At 46.3% G+C, this 21,374-nt stretch overlaps 2 protein-coding genes across 5 annotated transcripts; both read left to right on the top strand.

The window, feature by feature from the left end:
* The first annotated feature begins 171 nt into the window (after positions 1–171).
* Positions 172–14,248, top strand: LOC125704920 (uncharacterized). Of its 3 annotated transcripts, XM_048971074.1 has the most exons (20): positions 172–532; positions 1,272–1,372; positions 1,792–1,858; positions 2,083–2,213; positions 2,326–2,414; positions 3,085–3,184; positions 3,365–3,408; positions 3,488–3,565; positions 3,718–3,914; positions 4,854–4,918; positions 5,018–5,124; positions 5,399–5,504; positions 6,033–6,132; positions 7,265–7,304; positions 7,405–7,456; positions 8,223–8,337; positions 10,696–10,779; positions 11,078–11,198; positions 12,445–12,535; positions 13,545–14,248. In XM_048971074.1, exons 1-20 carry the CDS (start codon positions 262–264, stop codon positions 13,617–13,619), a joined length of 2,034 nt encoding a protein of 677 aa, XP_048827031.1. In that variant the 5' UTR covers positions 172–261; the 3' UTR covers positions 13,620–14,248. The 3 variants fall into 3 exon arrangements, 2 of the variants coding, with proteins under 2 accessions (XP_048827031.1, XP_048827032.1); XR_007381281.1 differs by lacking the exons at positions 12,445–12,535; positions 13,545–14,248 and having other exon boundaries at positions 8,223–8,350; positions 11,078–11,107; XM_048971075.1 differs by lacking the exons at positions 172–532; positions 1,272–1,372 and having other exon boundaries at positions 1,987–2,213.
* Positions 14,249–16,134: 1,886 nt separating this feature from the next.
* LOC125704929 (lecithin retinol acyltransferase-like) lies at positions 16,135–19,277 on the top strand. Of its 2 annotated transcripts, none has more exons than XR_007381283.1 (2): positions 16,135–16,470; positions 18,737–18,873. XR_007381283.1 is itself a non-coding variant. In XM_048971093.1 (2 exons), the coding sequence occupies exons 1-2, from the start codon at positions 16,984–16,986 to the stop codon at positions 18,887–18,889; spliced, it is 681 nt and encodes a 226-aa protein (XP_048827050.1). In that variant the 5' UTR covers positions 16,888–16,983; the 3' UTR covers positions 18,890–19,277. The 2 variants fall into 2 exon arrangements, 1 of the variants encoding a protein (XP_048827050.1); XM_048971093.1 differs by lacking the exon at positions 16,135–16,470 and adding an exon at positions 16,888–17,511 and having other exon boundaries at positions 18,737–19,277.
* The last annotated feature ends 2,097 nt before the right edge of the window (positions 19,278–21,374 follow it).

Raw genomic sequence — 21,374 nt, 5'->3', positions numbered from 1 at the left:
TAAAAATGTAATTAATATAAATTCTTTTTGGAAAATCTCCTACCTAAAATATCTATTGCCGTCTATTTCCGTATGAAAACAAAGGTGAGCAGCTGTCGCCACCTAGTGCCCTAATGAGAAAATGCATCTTCGGAACCAATGTACAAATATGCTGTTTCTAGACGGCGGCAGTTTTTTGCAGCACACCTTGTATGCGGACCTTGAACTTTTCAAGTTGATATTGAGCGAACAGCTCGGTCTTTATACTGGATATATTTTTTGATGATGCTGAAGTTGTGCAGCCCTCGCTGCGCCATGCATGCCTTCCCCCTGCATTGGTGGACGTGCAGCGGCTCAAAGGCCTCCTTATTTACACGCTGCGGAGATGCACGGCGTGTCTGTCACCCCGGGGGCGTCGGCTCCTTAATGAGAAAAAACCCGATATCGGAGCCCGATGGCTGGAAGTGTCATCGCCGTGTAACTTACTCAGCCTCCAGGGAGAATGTCAGAATAGGGTGTGCTTCGGGTTTCTGGGGAGACACGGCCACTGCGGGTAAAGATGGACACTGCTTACTCACACTACATTACCAGCTTTATTAAACTTTCCTTTCACTTGCACAGTAACGTCTGAATATACGCACAAGTGCAAATGTGATGACATTGCGGAGAGTGCCGTATGTCGCTTAACACGTATGTCTTACAGTGATGAATTCTAACTCATTAGTACTAAACACTTACTCAAACTTATTTATTTGCTTTATTATCCTATTTAAGAGCTTTTATGCATCTTTTTAAAACTCGGAATACTTTAAATTCAGGTTTACTTGTCCGAGGTGGTCAGTGTTCTGCTGTAGTGTTAAATGTGGGAGAACACGCGTTTTGCCTGCTTAACATTTTCCAAGTTTTGAGTGAGTTTGCTCCATCCGTATCACACTTTGGCATTGCAAGTCGTTCCATCCATTAATAAATATATTCGTCCAGACACTTAGTATAGGGTTTTGGAAGCTGAAGCCTCTTTTACGCAGCATAGGGGACAATTAATTAGAGAATACCCTGGGTGGGGTAGTACCTGAAGGAAATTGGGGGAAAAGGCTTTCCACTGTGTTCATTCCCTCTCTTAAATTTTACTTTATGTTATTAGGTTGCCTAGCATAGCTAGGTTTGATGTGAGTGGTCATGTTTACCAAAATTTACAACATAGTGCAGGAGTTGCTGTAGCGCCGGTAGATGGTCTCTGACTTGACGTGCAGCTTTTGGTGTGAAAGTTTCACACGGAGTGATTCCCGTCGCAGTTCCACAGCTGATACACGGAGGGAACCTGGACTTCCTGGTGTTTGATTACCTCTCGGAGATCACCATGTCGCTTCTTACAGCCGCCAAAGCAAAGGACCCTGTAAGCCAGACACAGTCCATTACTGTCATTGCTAAATTCTGCCTTTTACAGGTCTTCATAATTTTGTAGTGTTTTTAACAGATAATGCAATGAATTTTGATTTTCAAGGATTACACCTGTTTTGCAACTCAGCAGCAGTGAAAAAATGTTTTGTCTTTGCGATATTAAAAGAGTAATTAATACAAAATGCAAAATGTCTATGATTATGAGAATAATATAAATTACATGAACAATAAAGTATGTCTTTCAAAAATGTTTTTATCGTACTGGTTAGAGTATTATACGTGATTTAAAATGGGAAGACAATACAGCAGAGATAATCAATGTTTAGGGTGGATTTTCATACGAAAGTCACCTCTGAGATGATGTCGCTGTTCGAAGACTTGTGTTTCCTGTGGTGTCTGTATTTTCTCCTGTAGAGCCTGGGGTTTGTTCCTGACTTTGTGCAAGTTTTATCTCCATTCATCAAGGAGCTTCGTAAAAGAGGTAACTACACTCGTAGAAAAGACTGGGGAAAAATTTGCAAAGTATTCCATTAAATGGTTCATTTACCTCTGAAGCATTGAAGACGGAGAAATTTCCGTTTAAATCGTCTGACTTTGTTTTTCCATTAGCCGTCTGTAACTTAGAAAGATGCTGTTTAAATTTCCAAAGAGGGTGACTGCACGAGTGCCTGCGTGAAAGTGACGAAGTGTGCCTCGTCGCTGCAGGCATACGCGTGGTCAGCAACGCAGGGGGGGTGAACCCGCTGGCCTGTGGAGGGGCCTTACAGGAGACTGTTCGGAAAGCTGGCCTGGACATGAAGGTTGCCGTGGTAACTGGTGATGACCTCATGGCCCAGGCAAGGTTAAAGGCTCATTAGCCAAAAGTGATAGATTTCCCTCGTTTGTTGTTTGTCAGTGATCCATGGCGTTGCTCATTTGGGGGTGGTTGTGTCGTTTTATTTCTTCCAGAAAGACTTACTGACGGAAGTCAGGATGGCGGACAGTGGAATCGCTCAACCTCTCCCTAAAGGCACCCACAGCATGAATGCGTACCTGGGGTAAATATTTCCTGGGTCTCGACCAGGGAGCGGCATCTTGCGCTGATTTAATCCCAAAAGATGGACGTTTCAGTGATAGATGAGGATTTAGTATGGACATACTGCACATTTCCATTATATTTTATTTCATAATTTTGAAAAAATATTTTAACCATTTTACTCGTTTATTTGCTTTATATATTTCTGCCGGCTACTTTAGGGATCTCTCGGGGAAGCTTGTTTCATTGCCTGCATCGACTGCTGTTGGCTGTACTGTCACTATTTGATTAATAAACTGATTTGATTTGATTTAATCGTTGTTCACGTTTCACCCTGCGAGTCCTAAACCTTCTTAATGACCTTTTCATTGGTATGATGTGACTGTTCTCATAACTGAACCTATATGAGTTTTAAACTTCATCTTTTTTGGCCTTGAGGGGTGGCATGGTGGTGCAGTGGTTCGCACTGTCGCCTCACACCTCTGGGTCCCGGGTTCGAGTCTCCGCCTGGGTTCTGTGTGTGGTGGAGTTTGCATGTTCTCCCCATGTCATTGTGGGGTTTCCTCCGGGTCCCAAAAACATACTGTAGTTAATTGGAGTTATCAGATAGTGACACTGTGTGGCTGTGACCTGGGCCAATCAGACTTGTCCTGACCGTGCCCCTCCCTCGCGGACCTGTTTTGTTTTTGCAGTGCGCAGCCCATCCGGAGGTGCCTGGACCTGGGGGCGGAGATAGTCGTGACGGGCCGCTGCGTGGACAGCGCCGTGGTCCTCGGGCCCCTCCTGCACACGGTACAGTCTGGGCATGGCGTTCCGCTTAGGGCTGGACTCGGCAAACCTTTTGTTTTTGCAGCAGTCCAGCTCTCTGGGGGTCTATGGATCCTGCAGCCGGATTTCAGCTCCCATCGCTGATCGGCCTCTTCTGATACCACGGCGAGTTTGTGACAGAGCCTGTCCTCTTTTTCCCGGCAGTTTGGATGGGAGCAGTCAAACTACGATCTGCTGGCGGCCGGGAGGTGAACCATGGGGGCTCCGTAACCATGGCGATGCTGGTTTGATGGGGAGGCCCCTCTGATTCAGGCGTTTCCCTCTCAGCCTTGCAGGGCACTTGGTGGAGTGCGGGGCCCAGAGCACGGGGGGCATTTTCACAGACTGGCACACGGTTCCCGACTGGTGAGCCCCCCTTCCATACCCTTCCCCTTGCTCTGCTTCAGTCAAAAGCTTTTGCACATCACAGGTTTTTACCACTTTTCCATTTTTCCGTAAACCGCTGATTCCGTGTTCTCGTTAAGCCCTAATCGGTGTGCCTCTCCGTGCCTCCCCAGGGATAATATGGGCTTCCCGGTGGCGGAGTGCCGTGGCGATGGTACCTTCGTGCTGTCCAAGCCCCCGCACACCGGCGGGCTTGTTTCCTTTGGCACGGTCACGGAGCAGCTGGTGTATGAGATCGGCGACCCCACGCGCTACCTGCTACCGGACGTCACCTGTGACTTCTCACGCGTCACCATCACCGAGATCCCAGGTCCCACCTCCCCAAGTCACCCCCAGCCATTCTGATCTGCCTGTTAACGATTTTGTGTTCTCGTTAACTTGTGATAGGTCATGGGTACTACAGGAATCTGTAAAAAATGTGTGAGGAAGACTGTGGCTAAGAAGAAAACAAGACACCTAACAGGAAGACAGGGCTGCGTGATCCCTTTGCTCACTCTTAGATATTCTCCCACAGTGAGGTTTGCTGAGGAAGATCTACTGTCTTTCTCTTGGATCACTGTAGGTGGCGCTCATGGCCACCCGGCTGGTAGCATTGCAGGTTAAGGACCTCAGGCCCAGTGATAGTCATTTCTTTGTCTCCCGACCCTAACATGTGACAGGGCTGTCCCTGAATGTCCTGAGGCTGAACTCCAGGGTCATTCAGATCAGCTCTCCCTGACCTGGTCTCAGTGACCTTAGCTGTGAATGACCTGCATGTGATTTCAGTCAGCGCATGTTGACCGCTGTGTTTATGTTACCAGTCCAAAGCAGCAATTAGTAGAAATCCGTGTAGGGGAATAAGAGGGGAATGTCTTTCTGGGATGATTCAGTCTGTTCAGCACAGCATAGTTCATATTTACACCGGCAGGCTCTGACATTTTTATTCCCACAGTGGTGACTGTGACTATTTTATTTACCTTCAGCATGGCACGCCGCCATTGTTGTAACACCCAATCAACTTCCATCACTACGTTTAACCCAAAGCAACAGCCGTGTTTGGCTATTCGGATGCATGATAAGTGATCTTTGTCTTGTCAGTATTGACAGAGCATAGAAGCGAAAGCAAATCTGTAAATGTTCTCAGCATCGAATCTGAAACTGACGCTTTCTCCAGTGTCATCGGAGTTGACGACGCAATTGTCGTCGCAGCAGTTCTGCGTTGCGGCAATTCTGCGTCGCATTGTTGACCTTTTTCTGTGTGTTTCGCAAGGTGTGGATGGCGGGGCTGTAAGGGTCGAGGGTGCAAAAGGAACGCCCCCATCCAGTGACTACAAGGTGACCCCCCCCCCCCATTGACAAGAAGTAATCCAGTACTTCAGTATAGGTGCAGACACACCTCACCTGTGCCTCTCTCCCCTGCGCTTCCCTCCCCAGGTGTGCGCCACTTACATGGATGGGTTCCGGGCTACAGCTGTGTGTCCCGTTGGGGGCCCCCGAGCTGCAGAGAAAGCCAGAAGGACTGCGGAGAGCATCGTTAAAAGGTTAGCCCGTCTGCTCACTCGTGACGTTTAATATGTACGCAGGATGGAAACAGCACAGCAAAGCTGTAGCATGTCAGTTGCTAAAATGAGTGTTACATTGATCATGTTGATACTTCACGCTTGATTCTTCCTGTTGTAATTCATCAGGTTTTGCTGTTTTGTTCAGTGTTCATCTCCGGTGTTAATCTCCGGTGTTAATCTCCGGTGTTAATCTGCGGTGTTAATCTCCGGTCTTTGCTCCGCTGTAGACTCCCCTCTCACTTTGTGTGCTCAGGACACGGACCATGTTCAGGCAGCTCGGCTTTGCAGACTACACCTCTGTCAACGTGCAGGTACTTGGTACCGAGGACACCTATGGCCCTCACGCCGCCAACGGGAAGGTATGTTTCGCTGGCATATCACCGCACATCCAACATCCCGCTATGTGCAGCCTTTCAGTTAAGGTTCCAGGGAAGCAAGGGAGCGGACAATACATGAGATGAGAACTGGTGAATTAACTACTAAATCCAAGGTACAGAACTCTGCACGTTGGTGATTTATTCAGGATTTCTGCTCATTTTTGAACCCATAGATGACGTCACAAGCAGAAAGTACTAATTTAATAAAAAGTCATTTTAAAAAGGCATGAAGTTTTACGGTGTTTATTTTGCTTTTACTAAATAAGATTTGGAGAGAGCAACGTGTAAGCGTGTGTTTGGCATAAATGGCGGTAGGTCCATGGCTTTCTGTCGCTGCTCCATGCCCTGACCGACCTGCCGATGTCCTCCTTTCTCCAGTTTGAATGTCATCTTTTATTTGTCCGTTTCACTCACGGTTTCCTGTGTTTTAGGTGTGTTATCTGTGTTATCTCTGTGACCGGCGTCTGGCACGTTTGTTTTGTGTTGCTGCCCCTATCTTCTGTCCACCAGGGACCTCGGGAGGTTGTTTTGTGGATGGCCGTCCAGCACCAGCAGAAAAGGGCCCTGGAGCTCTTCTCCAGAGAAGTGGCTCCGGCAGGAACGGGGATGGGTAGGGAACGCGAATCTGAGAATCCTGAAAATGGGAGGAGTCAACATGGGATCAGTGAATCGCGGATCGTTCCGTTGTTTTCGCTCGGAACATCAAGATTATGGCTGACTCTGGTCACGGCCTGTGAAGACCTTCAGGCTGAGCGCCTTGTGACCTGAGCATCTGCTCAGCACTTTGGCTTTACGTCTTTAGGACAGGAGTCACAAACTCAAGTAACCCAAGATGCTGCTGGCTAGAAGGTCCTCTCCAGGCCACATATTTCTTGAGTCGACAAAAAAAAGAAGAAATGATGTAACGTCAATAATCTTAATTAGCGTGTGTGCGATGGCAGTGGTAAAAGCAGAAGGGGGCTGAGTGGCGGAATGCAGGCGTTAAATCTGTTTTACTCTTTTTGGAAAATAAAAGCTGAATCTGTGAGCCGAATTAAAAACGTCTGAGGCGGGATTTGGCCACTGGGCTGCTACTTTGAGACCCCTGCTTTAGGACATCAGAAAATAGAACATATTTAAAAGATTGGCTCTTCTAAAAGATTAAAGTGAAGGATTTCATTGGGACGAGTCCCTTTATGTTCACGGGGACCTTCGATGGGGTCCGATAAAAATCTTCAGTGCTGGAAGCTGGATCCTTCTTCCTGATCCATCCGTTATGCTCATTTCTGGGACCGGTAACCCGGCGGTTCTGTAATCTGGGTCCTTGACTGCCACAGAACATGGTTCCAGGCAACTTTGATTAATTAAACTAGTGCTGCCGAAGATCGTTTGCAGCTGAAAATCCTTCGTAACCTATTCCGGCGTGTTTTTAATTAGTAGTGTCTTACAATGGCTCAGCCGCTGTTGGGTGCAGTTTTATATTTTATTGGCGTCTTTGTCTTTAAATCAGGGATGATGTTTATTATAAGGGCTAGAGACTGTTTCGGGTTGAATGTCAGAAAGAGGCCCTGTTTGCTTTGAAGGGTTTTGCTTGGATGATTCATATTCCTGGTCAATACTTAGTAAGCAGCGTTTGCAGTTTTTGGGCAGTGAATCACTTCCTCATTTGCCGGAATTCTACTACGCTGGGCATGTTTTGCCGGAATGTGCCGGTTGTTTGGGTGCGACACCCATGGTTTTCATGCTGGAAAATCTCCCCACAGCCCCTGGACTTACGGCGATAGTGGGGGGTCGGCCCAGAGTGTAAGTTCATCAACTGTTTCCAGCGCGTGACTTTTGTGCCTTAAAATTCGACAGCGGAGGTTCTGTTCAGAATGTGCTGATGTCCCCTCCACCGCTTCAGGTCCCCGGTTCTGAGACCGTTCTTCATCCTCTACCCCAAGTCAGAGTTAAAGGTAACTATTCCTTTAATAATAATAATGACAATAATAATACTGCGATGGGCTGGCCCCCCATCCTGCGTTCCCTGCCTCATGCCCATTGCTTCCGGGATAGGCTCCGGACCTCCCGCAACCCAGTAGGATAAGCGGTTTGGAAAATGGATGGATGGATCATTAATAATAATATTTGGACATAGGCCATTGGGAGCAGTGATTAATGTAATTGTATGCAGTGACTATTTCTGGCCAACAGGGGACTTTGTGAAAATGCATGTTTGAGTGACGGTAAATGTTGGTTATTTAACTGCCCCGGTGCTCCCGGGCTGGGATGGAGACGTCCACATCCCCCGGAGCCTTTTCCCACGTCCAGTGGCTTCTCTGCTCAGGGATGGCAGCAGGGCTGTAGTCCAGGCTTAGAGCTCCAGGGGGATTAGCTTTAGCAGCTGGGTGCAGAGACGGAGCTGCTGAGCAAAGCAGCTTAACCTGGCTTCTCATGCTCTGTGACACGAGCTTTCGCCTCAGGTGGGCAGGTCAGGTCCAGAGTGAAACTGTCCAGGCCAAGATTTTGTTTAAACCAACCAGTTGAGGACTCAGTGACTGTGACGTTTTATACTCATCTGGTTGGTTGAAAGGCTTGGTCTGGATTTTTCCTTTCTGGACCTGAGCGTTCCACCTCTGGGCCCCGAAGAAGCAGAGGAGGTGCCGTGTGGACGAGTCTGTCATGTCAGCTTTCGTTTCTTTGCACCCAAGCCAGTTTGTCGTCGTCTGCCTTCTGTTCCAGGTAGATATTTACCTGGACGGGGAATTTGTGGGAGAGATGAAGCACGATGATGTTTCCCGGCAAGATGTATGTGCTTCCCCTGCCGACGTGGAGGAGGCTGAGGACACACCCAGAGGTACGGCTTAGAGGTCAGAGGTCAGGCCGCAAACCTGCATTCACTGCAATCAGCAGATGCTTTTATACAAAGCGCTGTACATTTTTCTAGAAAGCAGAGTCAGACAGTCCCTGGAACAGCTGGGGTTTAAGGGCCTCGCTCTGGGGCCCGATGGTGACATCATGTGATTTCAACCTGCAACCCGTTCATCATGGGCACAGTGTCCCAAAGAATCGACTGCGCTTTTTAGCAGAGAGTGAATGAGAGTGAAAATGAGAGTAAATGAGCTTACAGTCAATCTTGGAATAGATTGTCAGTCATTGGCTGTCCATGAATCCTCCTGCAGCCAATCACTGCTGCGGGTGCCATCCCCTCAAACGACACAGCGGCTTCTGAGACACTGATGCTCACGCCGTCATGCCATGAATGTTTTTCTATCACAGGATGTCCATGACATACCTGTACGTCTCTTACGTTTATCAGGCCTCCTTCTTACCAGGTATGCATAGAACAAGCAGGATGGATGGATTTCTAGATATTGTGATTATTTTGATAACAGGACACATGGCACTGGAATTTTAAAGGAACGCATACTAGATTTTTGCTCTTGTTGGGACACTTTCACCACAGACATTTGCAGACCTGCTGGTTCTCTTCCCACCAGCACAAAACGTTCATTGTCTTTATGCCGCGTGATTCTCAGCAGCTAATTTGATTTAACGGCCAACTTTAATAGAAAAAAAGTATTTTTTTTAGCTGTTTTACAGTACCTGATCTTAGCATTGTACTGTGTTAGTGGGTCTAGTCACGACAGGAATGTTCGTCATATGTGAAGCCCGGTGGTACATTAAGGCAGCTGGCATCCTGAGCTTTGAGCTAAATGCAGATGTTTTCCATTCCACACTTGGAGTTTTATGTGTCAGCAGCCAAGTGGCTGTAATTAAGCATTACGAGAACATGGCCTCTCTGTGTTCATTCAGTGTCTGCCCGCACTAGCCGATTCTTACTGGATGGGGCCCAGTTCAACTGGACTGGGGCACGTACGCATAGTGTGATCGCTAACCATGTCCAAGCATGGAAGACAGACATGATGTCCATGATGAGACCGACACACGCCCGGATCATTAAGCGTAATGTGAGCTCAGAGCTGCGGGTGGAGTGAGGTGGGGGGGGGGGGGGGGGTGTAATTGTGCTCGGGCACAGTACAGGGCAGCCATGCCAAGAGTGAGGCACCCTTAATGCAGGGCGTGGGGGTGCTGTCAGGCTGGGACAGGGCAAGCGGACAGATGCTTTTCCTGAGACTAAAAGCCAAGTAGACAAACCCAGAGAAATGCTACAGAGAGCAGAGGCTGCAAAAAACGCAACCAAGGCACAGGAGCACCAAGTAGCTCTCTTACGCTAGACCAGCTCCCTGCGTCTCACCACAAGAATGTAACTTATCCAATCAGGGCCAGCTTGAATTCATTAACAAGGGCTTCCGTCGGCTGAGGGTTGACGGTCGCTCGCCATGGCAACACAAACTCGCTCGGCCCTCGTAATTAAAGCCTCTTTTATGTGCATCGTTTGCTACGGTGGTGCTTAATTAGGTTTACATAGCACAGAGCTCAGCTGTGCGGCTCGATTAAATCCTGTAAGTGAGAAAGCAGCCATGGAACAATCGGGATGTTGTGCTCCTGGGGGCTTCTAAGTGGCCTCCCTCCTGGAAACTTCCAGTGAAATTTATGAAGTTGATTTAACCAACGGAAAGTGTGTACCATAGCTAATATACATTTATTCTTCAGTGTCAGAGTTGGTAATAAATGCTTGATCAGTCTGACCTCTAGCATATAGCATATAATGTGTATTTTTCATGCATGATGCACACACATGGGTTTGCACTGTCAGGGAATCCCCTGCTCTGCTTTGCTTGGATTTCTGCCCTCATGTAGCCGAATAAAACATAGGAATCTCAAACAAGACTGTCTTTGTTCAGGATTGTGTCTCTAGAACAGGCACTGCTGAAAATAAACAGGTCTGAGCAAAGCACACGAAAGCGAATGGGGCTCCACTCAACAAGAAGGCAATCCCTCAACCATTTCCTGCTACTTACTGGGAGGGGGGACATCTACCAGGGAATTTATCAAAAGACCACCTTAATTAGGGGTCACGAGAAAATCTGCAGGCGAGAGTCGGAGCCAGAGGCCGATGTCACAGGTGGCTGGAGTCTCTCCATTTTACGAGTTTGCCTGAAGCCCAGTCCTGTCCAGTCCTGCAGTGACATCACCACAAAACCGATTTTATGGAAATGGAAGTCTGTCAGAAGAGTGCTGCGAGGACCTCAGGATGCCGTGAGTGAATGCAGCAGGCCTGTACTAACAGAACTCTCTGCCCCGATGTCAGATTTGCCAAGTGGACTGCACAGCTACAGAGTGGGGGAACTGGCTTATACCCGGAGCGGGGACAAGGGCGACACAGCCAATATCGGTGAGTCTACCAGGTCCTTAGTGACTGAGTTACTTCCAGGGGCCATGATTTTGCCGGGGCCCTAAGCTATAGCCTAGGATGGCCTCTGTATTAGTTCACCCCTGACTGTTACCCCTGAGAGACCCAGTGGTCTGGTTGGTTTGCATGCCACTGCTCCTAGCTTTGTTTGTTTGTTTACAAAGCGACCTCTGAACCCAACAGGCACCAAATTACGAGCCTGTAAGTGTAATGTCTGGTGCATAGTCGTGCACCAACATGGGTCCCGTTGCTGACTGTCTCTGTGTGTAAATACCCCCAGGTGTCATAGCACGTCACCCCCTCTACTATCCTTACCTGAAGAAGTTCCTGACGGCCGGTGCCGTCGAGCAGTATTTCCGGCACCTCATCAAGCAGGATGGCGGAGCCCCCCCGGTGGTGCGGTAGGCAGTGGGTTTATAATGGGGGGGGGGGCTGTCTCCAGAGTGGGTGGGTCCATAGTAACGGGGAATCTCCTGGTCCTCCCCATTTCTGCGCCCACATTTACGTTACTCAGCAGATGATTTGGTCCCATGCCACCTACTCATGGCCGTTTTAGGTTTAATTAATTCTTGGAGGATCTCAAATTCAGTTCTAGCTAGTTAGAATGCAAAATCTTGATATGGGAAATTCAATTGTGACTGGTAATAATGTTCTGATATCATAAATTTGACTTTGAAATGCATAGTGTTGATATTGGAAATTGAACTTTAGCTGCTTAACATGACAGTTCCAGACATGGGAAGTTCTATTTTAGCTGGTGAGATTCAAAACATATTTGTCATTAATTTCAGTGAGGAATTTGAGCTACTTAAAATTCCAGTTTAACGAGCTGAAATGCCAGTTGTGGATATCAGAAATTTAATTTTAGCTAGTTAAAAATCCAATTTCTCATAACATGAATTCAGTTGTAACTAGTTGTAATTCAGTTTTAATTAATTTTAATTAGTTATAACAGAATTCCTGATATCAGAAACTGGAATTTTAACTAGTTTATTATATTTTAACTCCCATTGGAATGAATGAGTAAAACATTTTGAATCTCACTGGTTAAAACAATGGCAAATTTCCAGTGTCAGCAATTGGCATCACAAATGGTTAGAGCAGAATTTGTCTGTACTAGTACATGCGTCAATGGCGAATAAAGCATCATTTCATAAAGGACACTCAGTAAGAAATGTTAATAGCGGAGGTGGATGGTTCAGGTCCAGGAAGCAAAAATCCAGATTTTTTTTCTAACCAACCAGCTGAGGCAGCTTTGGCTCCACACCCAAACTTCTGAATCCCTCATACTAACTTACCACAAATAAACAGACCCGGAAAACCAGCTACTAACAGACATCTAGCAGCGGACACAGGACTAAGATCTGCCCTCCCTGCCCGCGCAGACGCGGGGCCGCCGCCCTCCCTGCCCCCGCAGACGCGGGGCCTCCGCCCTCCCTGCCCCCGCAGACGCGGGGCCTCCGCCCTCCCTGCCCCCGCAGACGCGGGGCCGCCGCCCTCCCTGCCCGCAACTGGAATTAAAATAAATATCAGATCATTTTCTAGCTACTGCAACACCAGAACACATGTCGGATGTATGGAATGCTTCAAGGTTGATTACACAAAGGTTTGCTGTTGTTCTGCAATGGGGCATTTTTTACTCCCCAGGTACGAGCTGCCTGGGATACATGGCCTGAACTTTCTCCTGCGGAACTCTTTGGGTGGGGGAGGGGTGGCCTCCCTTCGCAGTGACCCTCAGGTGAGAATCCCCGGGTAGCCCCTTAGCGCCCCCTACAGGTTTACAAGCCAGGCAAATCTGGATCAGATGTTTCTTGACTAAACTGACTGTAAATATCTTACTAAAGTGACACACCCTTCCGGGTCTCTAGTAAAATATCCGAGGATATCGGCTCACATGGAGCGATGGGGATCTGAACCGTAAGCCGGTTGACCACAAGCCGATTGACCGTAAGCGGATTGACCGCAAGCCGGTTGACCGCAAGCCGGTTGACCGCAAGTCAATTGACCGTAAGCAGATTCACCGTGATCTGATTGACCGTGATCTGATTGACCGCAAGACGCTTGTCTGTAAGACGTTTGACTGTAAGCCAGTTGACTGCAAGACGGTTGACCGTAAGCCGGTTGACCGTAAGCAGATTGACCGCAAGCCGGTTGACTGCAAGCCGTTTGACCGCAAGTCGATTGACCGTAAGCAGATTCACCGTGATCTGATTGACCGCAAGTCGATTGACCGTAAGCAGATTCACCGTGATCTGATTGACCGCAAGCCGTTTGACCGCAAGTCGATTGACCGTAAGCAGATTCACCGTGATCTGATTCACCGTGATCTGATTCACCGTGATCTGATTGACCGTGATCTGATTGACCGCAAGACGCTTGTCTGTAAGACGTTTGACTGTAAGCCGGTTGACCGCAAGACGGTTGACCGTAAGCCGGTTGACCGTAAGCGGATTGACCGCAAGCCGGTTGACTGCAAGCCGTTTGACCGCAAGTCGATTGACCGTAAGCAGATTCACCGTGATCTGATTGACCGCAAGCCGGTTGACCGCAAGCCGTTTGACCGCAAGTCGATTGACCGTAAGCAGATTCACCGTGATCTGATTGACCGTGATCTGATTGACCGCAAGACGCTTGTCTGTAAGACGTTTGACTGTAAGCCGGTTGACCGCAAGACGGTTGACCGTAAGCCGGTAAGCTGGTTGACCATAGCCCCTGCCTGCTTTCTCCCCAACCCCCATGTCTTGCAGGGCAAAGCCTACGGTCAGATGCTGCTGGATTATGAAATTAAGGGGCTGCCCGACCTGAAGTCTCTTGTGGATTGACCGGAACCGCTTGCAGACGAGCGTCAAGGTGCTGACGTGTGACCGCGGCGCCTTGGGTGGGACCTAAGCTTGCGTTGCGGGCGGCATCTGGCTGTCACACAGAACCCCGGCTGCTGTTAGCAGGAACCAGGCTGCGCACGTCACTCTTCACGGACGCCACATGTGACCCACGGACAGAAGTCCTGCTGCCATGTGACTGAATTTACATTAAGTTTATGTATCTGATTTCTGCACATACATTGATAAGATGCACTTTTATAAATGCAATAAAATTCACCTTGTTCCATACATTTTGCATAATTCCTTCCCAGCTGGTGGGGAAAACAGTTGGTGCCTTTCTTCTGCTTTACCTGCAGAGGATCGACTTGCCCTGACCTTGACTGTTGACCTTAAAGGGTTAGTACTGATGTTTCCCCTGGGAATTGTCATTTTAGAGCTTTGCAAACGCAGGGCCCGAGCACGGTCAGCTTTCTCTGCTTTTTATATGATTGTTTTCCTTTCAGTGAAGCTAAAATTTTGCGAGAAACTTGAGAAGAACCTGAAAGCATCTTTTAAAAGGTTTTTTTCGTCACATGTTGTTTATCTTAGAAAAGTGAAAGGTGTTGAATAAACAAAAAGCGATATTTTCACCACTAGTCTGGACACTGCACACTTCTTTTCGTCTGTGTAGCCAGCAGCACTGAACTGTTGGACGTGTCTGGGCTGTGATTATATGGAAAGGGAGATGGGTGCAAACTCTACAGAGTGGACAAGTCAAACAGGCCAGTGGTGCAGAAGGATGTGAGAATTATTGCTGTCTAAGATCTTTCTGTAGTAAATACAACTAAGTGTATCTCTAACTGGCCGACAGAGAGAATCTAATGGCTCAATAAGGTTTTTCTAAATGAAAGAAAATGCAGTGAGTGTACAGTAGCTTTGTCTTAGATACACACAGCATATTGCTATTATATTTATGTGGGCAAAGGACTGAGTGTGTGGATTGTGGTGCAGAAATGGAGAATTGCAAGTCTGATGTCCACTGGCACTAGCCGGAGGAACAGTTGAAGGATAAAGTCCGTCAGACGTAGCTCTGTTAATCAGCCACATTGCGGCTGTTCTTTATCACTTCCGGCGCGATTCGGCGGATGAGGAAGCGAGCCGCTTTCGACCAGTGTGACCGAGGTCAAGGAAAGATGTCAATGGGCTTGGAATCGCAAATCCCAGTCTGTCCTCTCCATCACCTTTGTGGCATTAAAAATCTTGAAGGGAAGACCTCGCCACCTGGCTGTAAAAGTGCAGACAAAGGGCTTTCTCTGGGAGCTGCTCGCAGTGGTTTATTGGGCCCTGACTCCAGCGCCTACCTTCCGCAAACATCACCATAAAGCCTTGAAGTGCTGCGTCCGCCTTCTGTCAGGGACTGCAAATGCCATTGACACAGGAAGTAAGCGAGCAAAAGGCTGGAGAGCGGCTGAGGACTGGTGAGGAGGCGCGGGAGCTGCGGGAGCTGCGGGAGCTGCGGGAGCTGCGGGAGCTGCGGGAGCTGCGGGAGACGGACGTCGCTGGGGGGCATTCTCCCTCAGAGTGAAACCGAAGTGTCAAACTTATTATTTCATCACCGGAACACTATGAAGAGTAAAATACTTCAGCAGAAGTCTAGTGGTGTTAGATTCTAAATCAAAGCTTCACTTGTTGCTGGAATCAGCATTAAAATGCAGAAATACTTGTTATTTTGATGTTAGCATCTGGGGAAAAAAAAACCTGGGTAGTAACTGCAGAATATAACCGTGATGTTTGGCTTTTCAGGTAGCGGCCTGTAATACAGACGCAGTGTGACACCGTGGAAGCAAAACAAAAAAACTATTATTTTAGAATTATTTTAGGAAACAGCCACAGGCATGGGGACGGGATCCTGGCTGTCTGTGTGACGCGTGAAGGTGAAGATCGTACAGCAACGCTGTCTTCTGAACAAAGACAAGCTGCGGGGCATCAGTCATCTCTGTGATGGCTTCCAGCGTGTGGGGCCTTGCACAGGTCAGGGGGGGGGAGCCCCCTCGCGCTGCCAGAGAGCAGTAACCCCATGCTGGGGGCCATTGTTCCCGGGGCTAGGCTGGCCCCCCCTTGTCATCACCCGTGCTCTATTCACAAGTACCAAGGAGGACGACAGAGAAATATGGGATCGGTTTCACTAATCTGCTAATCCCCTTCCCCTCTACACACACTGAAGCTCTTAGATGATGACAGCTGACTTGCAAGTTAACGACGACTTAATGACACAGCATGAAGAACAGCCAGTGTTTACACTCCATGCACAAAATGCATGAAGGTGTATTTTTCTTTAAATCTCATAAACCAGTTTCAGATGGTTCCATTATGGATTCCAGGTTTAAATGGACATGTTTCTTTTCCTCGTTTGTACATCCATTTTAATAGTATTTTATCTGCTGAGTTACGTACTTATAACGTACTTATTGTTTTACAGATGTCCATCTACACTGCAGGATTTTTTGTTTGCCTGTTTGCAAAAGGTTGTGAAACAAATTTGTACTTCCAGGGTTTCCGTCCAATTTTTCCTGCCAGGTCCCTTATAATGGGCACGTTGCCTGCAGAGTTAATTATTTCCATATTGAAAAGGGGCTTCTCTCCTCTGAAACCGCCTTTAATGAGACCCGCCCGACTTGACCTTTCACTTCATGTCTGCGGTGCGTTTTCAGCCGCTTCAGAAATGCTGCTCTATTAACAACAATCAGTTAGGCCCACTAAGGCTTATTAATTGATGTAGGTTACGTTCAATGGAATTACTTAAAAATGCTTCATGATACAGGGTTGCCAACTCTCACGGACCTGGCGTGACACTCATGCAAGAAATCTTACGGTAAATCTATATTATTCTATTATAAACCCAAAATTAGCGTTGAGGTGGTTTGCAAACCCTACAGACTATTTACAAGGTAATAAAACTATTACATACATGTATATGCGTGTGCAAGTGTGTGCAGACTGACTCCAAACGAAAATCTCACTCCAGCCAGCTGAGCGATACTGATACACACAATTGCAATGTGAGGCAACATATAAACATTTACACACACAGTTAATTTTTCATGCTTAATACTTGTCTAGTATAATAAAGGCGATTATTCGTAAACGAAAAAAAATTTTAATGCGTGCTTTTTCAAGAAGCTTCGCGCATTTTAGGATTTAAGCCTTAAGCCAATTATAAAAGCCCTTAATCGCGGCTAGGAGGTTCACCCCGTCTTCCTTCTAAAGAAATAGATGCAGCCAATGGGCTTTCAGGAAACCCCATGATGTAATCGCGTCCCCTCCGCGCGGAAGCTGGAATAAAAGCTTTCAATTAAGTACAACTCGCTTTTATCTGACTCCCAAAATGTTAGATCCGCTGACGTTTGTGCTTGAGAAGGTACTTCTGTTTGCCAGATTGAGTGTTTTTCATTGCATTTCGTCCGGCGATGACACGCGTACCGCCAACTGCTGCGAAGGATCTAAGTTCCACAGAGGGGATCTGCTGGAGGTGCCCCGCACGCTTTTTATCCACTTTGGCATCTACCTTGGGGACAACAAAGTTGCGCATTTAATGCCCGATATTATGCCACTGATCACAAACGACAAGAGTCAAGTCCAGAGGACCGTCACAAATAAGAGATTACTCTTAGGGGTGCTGGCTAAGAATGCCACCGTACGGGTTGACACGGTAGAGGACTTTGCTTACGGATCGCCTGTTTTATTAAACGCTATGGACAATGCGTTAAAGACGCGACCATTGCCTAACGAAGAGGTTGCGCGACGGGCAGAAAAGCTGGTCGGGGCCATACCTTACAGTTTGCTGTGGAGCAACTGCGAGCATTTCGCCACTTACTGCAGATACGGGTCAGCCTTCAGCTTCCAGACCGAGAAGGTATTACCGACCTTTACTGCATCACTGCATTTTTCAGTCCCAATGTCTAATCTCTGAACATTTCCGAAAGATGAAAATAATATTTTTTAGATCGTTTTTATTATTAAGCTCAGCTCTATAATTCAAAATGTTACATACATGTGTTTCTCTGCCGTGAGCTCTTTGTCTACATTAATCACACTCGCACCCTCGGGGAGGGGGGAGGGGGGGGCGTATTTGATTAATTTTTATAGATTTCTCTAGTGGTTCTTTGTGGGCATGTTTGTCATTACAAGTGTGATATGCGTGCTTTGTGTTAAGTACATGAAAGATCTCTACTTTGCCCCCAAAGTCTTTTGGGGTATCTGGGCATACCAGAAACCCTGTAACATATTTATGGGGGGGGGGTCCCGGACCACCAGCAGGCGACATGCCTTTTAACCGCATTAAATCCCCGACAATCGAATCGTTCTCCTGCTAGCATAATGAGTATGGAAGGCGTGTCACCTTGGCCTAAGTTTGGACAAAGAAGTTCTGGGAAATGTTTAACTGAACTTATTCTGCACCATTTGCTCCGTGTTGTGTTTGGACTGTGCCAAACAAGTGTATCCAGGTTTGGTCATTGTGCTCCTTAATTTTTTTTTGCATATTAAGAATAAGAATATGCTACATAATACATATTCAGCAGGCTTCCGCAGGGCCAGTATCTTCAAACACACCCCCTAAACCTGGTAGTTATCTGATAGTGGCGTGTTTGAGCAGGGGAACCTGCAGACTGTGTTGTGGTGTCGTGTCCTGGCCTCCAGGACCGGTACATGGGATTCCCAATGTACAGGCAGTGCATCTCTCTCTCCGCACCGTCTGTGGGACTGATGCTGCACCTCAATTTCCTTTTGCAATGTAACATTCGATACGAGTTGAGTTGTGTGTAATATTCTGTTATATTTATCATAAGAATGCTTATAGTTGACTTTCTGCAGCACAGGGATGTCTGACAGAGATCCACGTTCGGGGGGGCATGAGGGCACGCTGATGTCATTCCCTGTTTGATTATGATTATGAATTAATTTCCTACAGTGATCTAAAAAGTTTTACAGTGAAGACTGTTTTTTAAACATTTTTGAATAGCTATATATATATATATATATATATATATATATATATATATAAAGGGCAGGATTCCCATTCAAACCTGAAAACAAATATTGGCATTTGCTGTTTTTCTAATCGTGCCATTTGCCCGCAGTTCTGTGAAAGTCTGAAGTCTGTAATACGGGACCAAAGAAGCATCTTCCTGTCCGCTCTCGTCGGAGTGATGTCCATTATCTACCTGGGCATTGCCCCTTCCACAACGTTACCCACAATCCTCGTGCCGTTCTTCCTTTGGATGGCAGGCTGATGGACAGCAGTGACATGACAGAACTACTTTTGCCATGAAAATGTATACGTGTAACAAAAAGACTGCCTTGAGAGTTTAGTATATGCTTATGCAAGCTTTCTGGAATGTTTTATACACATTTAAACTTACTGTGTAAGTCCAAATGATCTGCTGTTACCAATGTAAATCTGAAATAATCTTTTATCGGAAATAAATTAGGCACTGCCCATAAGACATCTGTATCTTCTCTGTTACACTCCAAGAGTATTGACATAGAAATGAATTATTTTTATACAATTGTGACAATTTGTGTTTCACAATAGATTTTTGTTGCACAACTGTTACAATGTGTAATGTATCTATATGTCTTCTTAAATTTTAATCATCGAAGACTTTGAATTAAATATTTACTGGGAAAAAAACTATTTTTTGTACTGATGTGTGCTTGGCTTCTGTGCTACACAAAAATTAACCACTGCAACAGACATAGGTTATTATTTGACTTTTAGAAAATCATTTGTTTTAAATGTCAACCACAGATACATTTCAAATGTACCTTTTCTCTGGTTTCATTGCCCCTCAGCAACATGACTATATCACACAGAAAATAAGATTAAAGGAAAGAACATTTGCATTTCTAAATACAAAATTATCCTGTATCTTAGAGGTAATAAATAAGATGTTGGAATCGCAATCCTTAGGAAGCTTCTAACCCCGCATGCCAGACTGTCAGCAAAAGTTTCTTGTATGACTGAAAATATCCCTAGACTAGTGCTGCTTTAAATATATAACTTTAAGTATATCCTTCTCTCCATATTACAAGGCGAGTGAAAGACATTCATTCTGTAACTGCCCAATTGTCTTTAATGAGGTTAATCGGCATGCAGTTGGTTTACGGGATAATCTACATTCAAAAAGGTATACACAATAGGAAAGACAATTTAAAGAACAACTCATTACTCGGCTAATTACTTGGTCATTCAGCTAGAAAACAAATTGTAATTTAAAGCTGTTGTGGACATTGTAGCGGCGGGAAAGAGTATTCAAATTGCTTTTTTGTCGCGCAAAGGACAGGTTTCGCCCGCAGAGAGCTATTTCGCATCTAAAGGACTGGTACGACGGCTACTGACGACTTGCGGGTGCACGTACAATATTAATTTGAAGCGTGCACGTGCCAGTGGTTACTTTGAAATTAATGCATAAGTATAAATATGACACATTTCAACTGAAATAAAAAGAAACCTTAATTGTTGGATGTACTAAATCTGGATTTGTCGATTATCATAACGCTACCGGCGTAGCGTAAGTATTTACCTAGTATTTAGGCAGGTGTCTTTGGCGGGGGGGGGCAAAGGCAGCGCCACACCCTAGACAGGACGCCAGCCTAGAAATTCACGGTATCTCCCAAAATGTTTTCAGGAATTTTTGGTTTTACACCAGCTTTTTATTGTGACGAGCAGAAGGCGTGGATTATAGCCTGAATGAGGCGCAACGTATTAGATCCTCCCTGGGCTCAGTATTATTTTTTTCCACCCATTTTGACATTAAAATGCTGCACGCAGCTGTGATCTGCCGTTATTTCCCAAAGTTAAGGTTCCGTTAAAATGCCTAGGACACGGGAGGTTTCCCCGACGGAGAACAGCCGTAACCAATTCCTGTCACGCCGCAAGAGCCCATGCAGGGACAAGCGAGAGCGAGGCCGCCTCCCGCACTGAAGCCCCCCCCCCCCCCTCCCGGCGGCGCAGCCAGACAGTCGCGTTTCACGGGGATTTAACTTAAAGCTGCCTGTCTTGCCTTTTCTGATGGCCGAAGTGGCACCAAAAACGTTTATTGCACGTGAAAAAGCAGTTTTCGTCACAACAAAAGTTTCTCTTTTGTTCTGTTTCCACTTTCGGAAACGTACAAAGTAAATGCTTGAAATAGGACAGATAAACTGCGGAAAAATCCATGAGATATTCTCTTACTATTGTTAGCCCTACTGTATATCACACAATATATTGTTGTATATGGCATCATTGATATAATTATAAATAAAACAGATTAGACTGATATTAATAAATGTAACATTTATGATGGGGCGGCATGCTGGTGCAATGGTTAACACCTCTGCGACCTGGGATCGAGTCTCCGCCTGGGTCACATGTGTGTGGAGTTTGCATGTTCTCCCCATGTTGTCGTGGGGTTTCCTCCGGGTACTCCGGTTTCCGCCCACAGTCCAAAAACATGCTGAGTCTAATTGGAGTTGCTAAATTGCCTGTAGGTGTGCATGTGTGCGTGTGCCCTGCGATTTATGATTAAAATGTTACTTTTTAACGACGTGCATATGGCAACTTTAATAAGCTTCCATTTAATCGATTTTATTTAGAACAATACATCTATACAAGGACACTTACACCTAGACCTTTATAGATAGAAAATGTATACGATGCAAACATCAAAACACATAACAGTGTATTCAGAAGTCATGTTTTTTCATAAGTATTTCGGTGAAAGAAACGAAAGAAAA

Source organism: Brienomyrus brachyistius, chromosome 12, assembly GCF_023856365.1.
Source record: "Brienomyrus brachyistius isolate T26 chromosome 12, BBRACH_0.4, whole genome shotgun sequence".
Lineage (NCBI taxonomy): Eukaryota > Metazoa > Chordata > Actinopteri > Osteoglossiformes > Mormyridae > Brienomyrus > Brienomyrus brachyistius.
The sequence above is the reverse complement of the archived record's forward strand: the minus strand, read 5'-3'. Positions and strand labels throughout refer to the sequence as shown.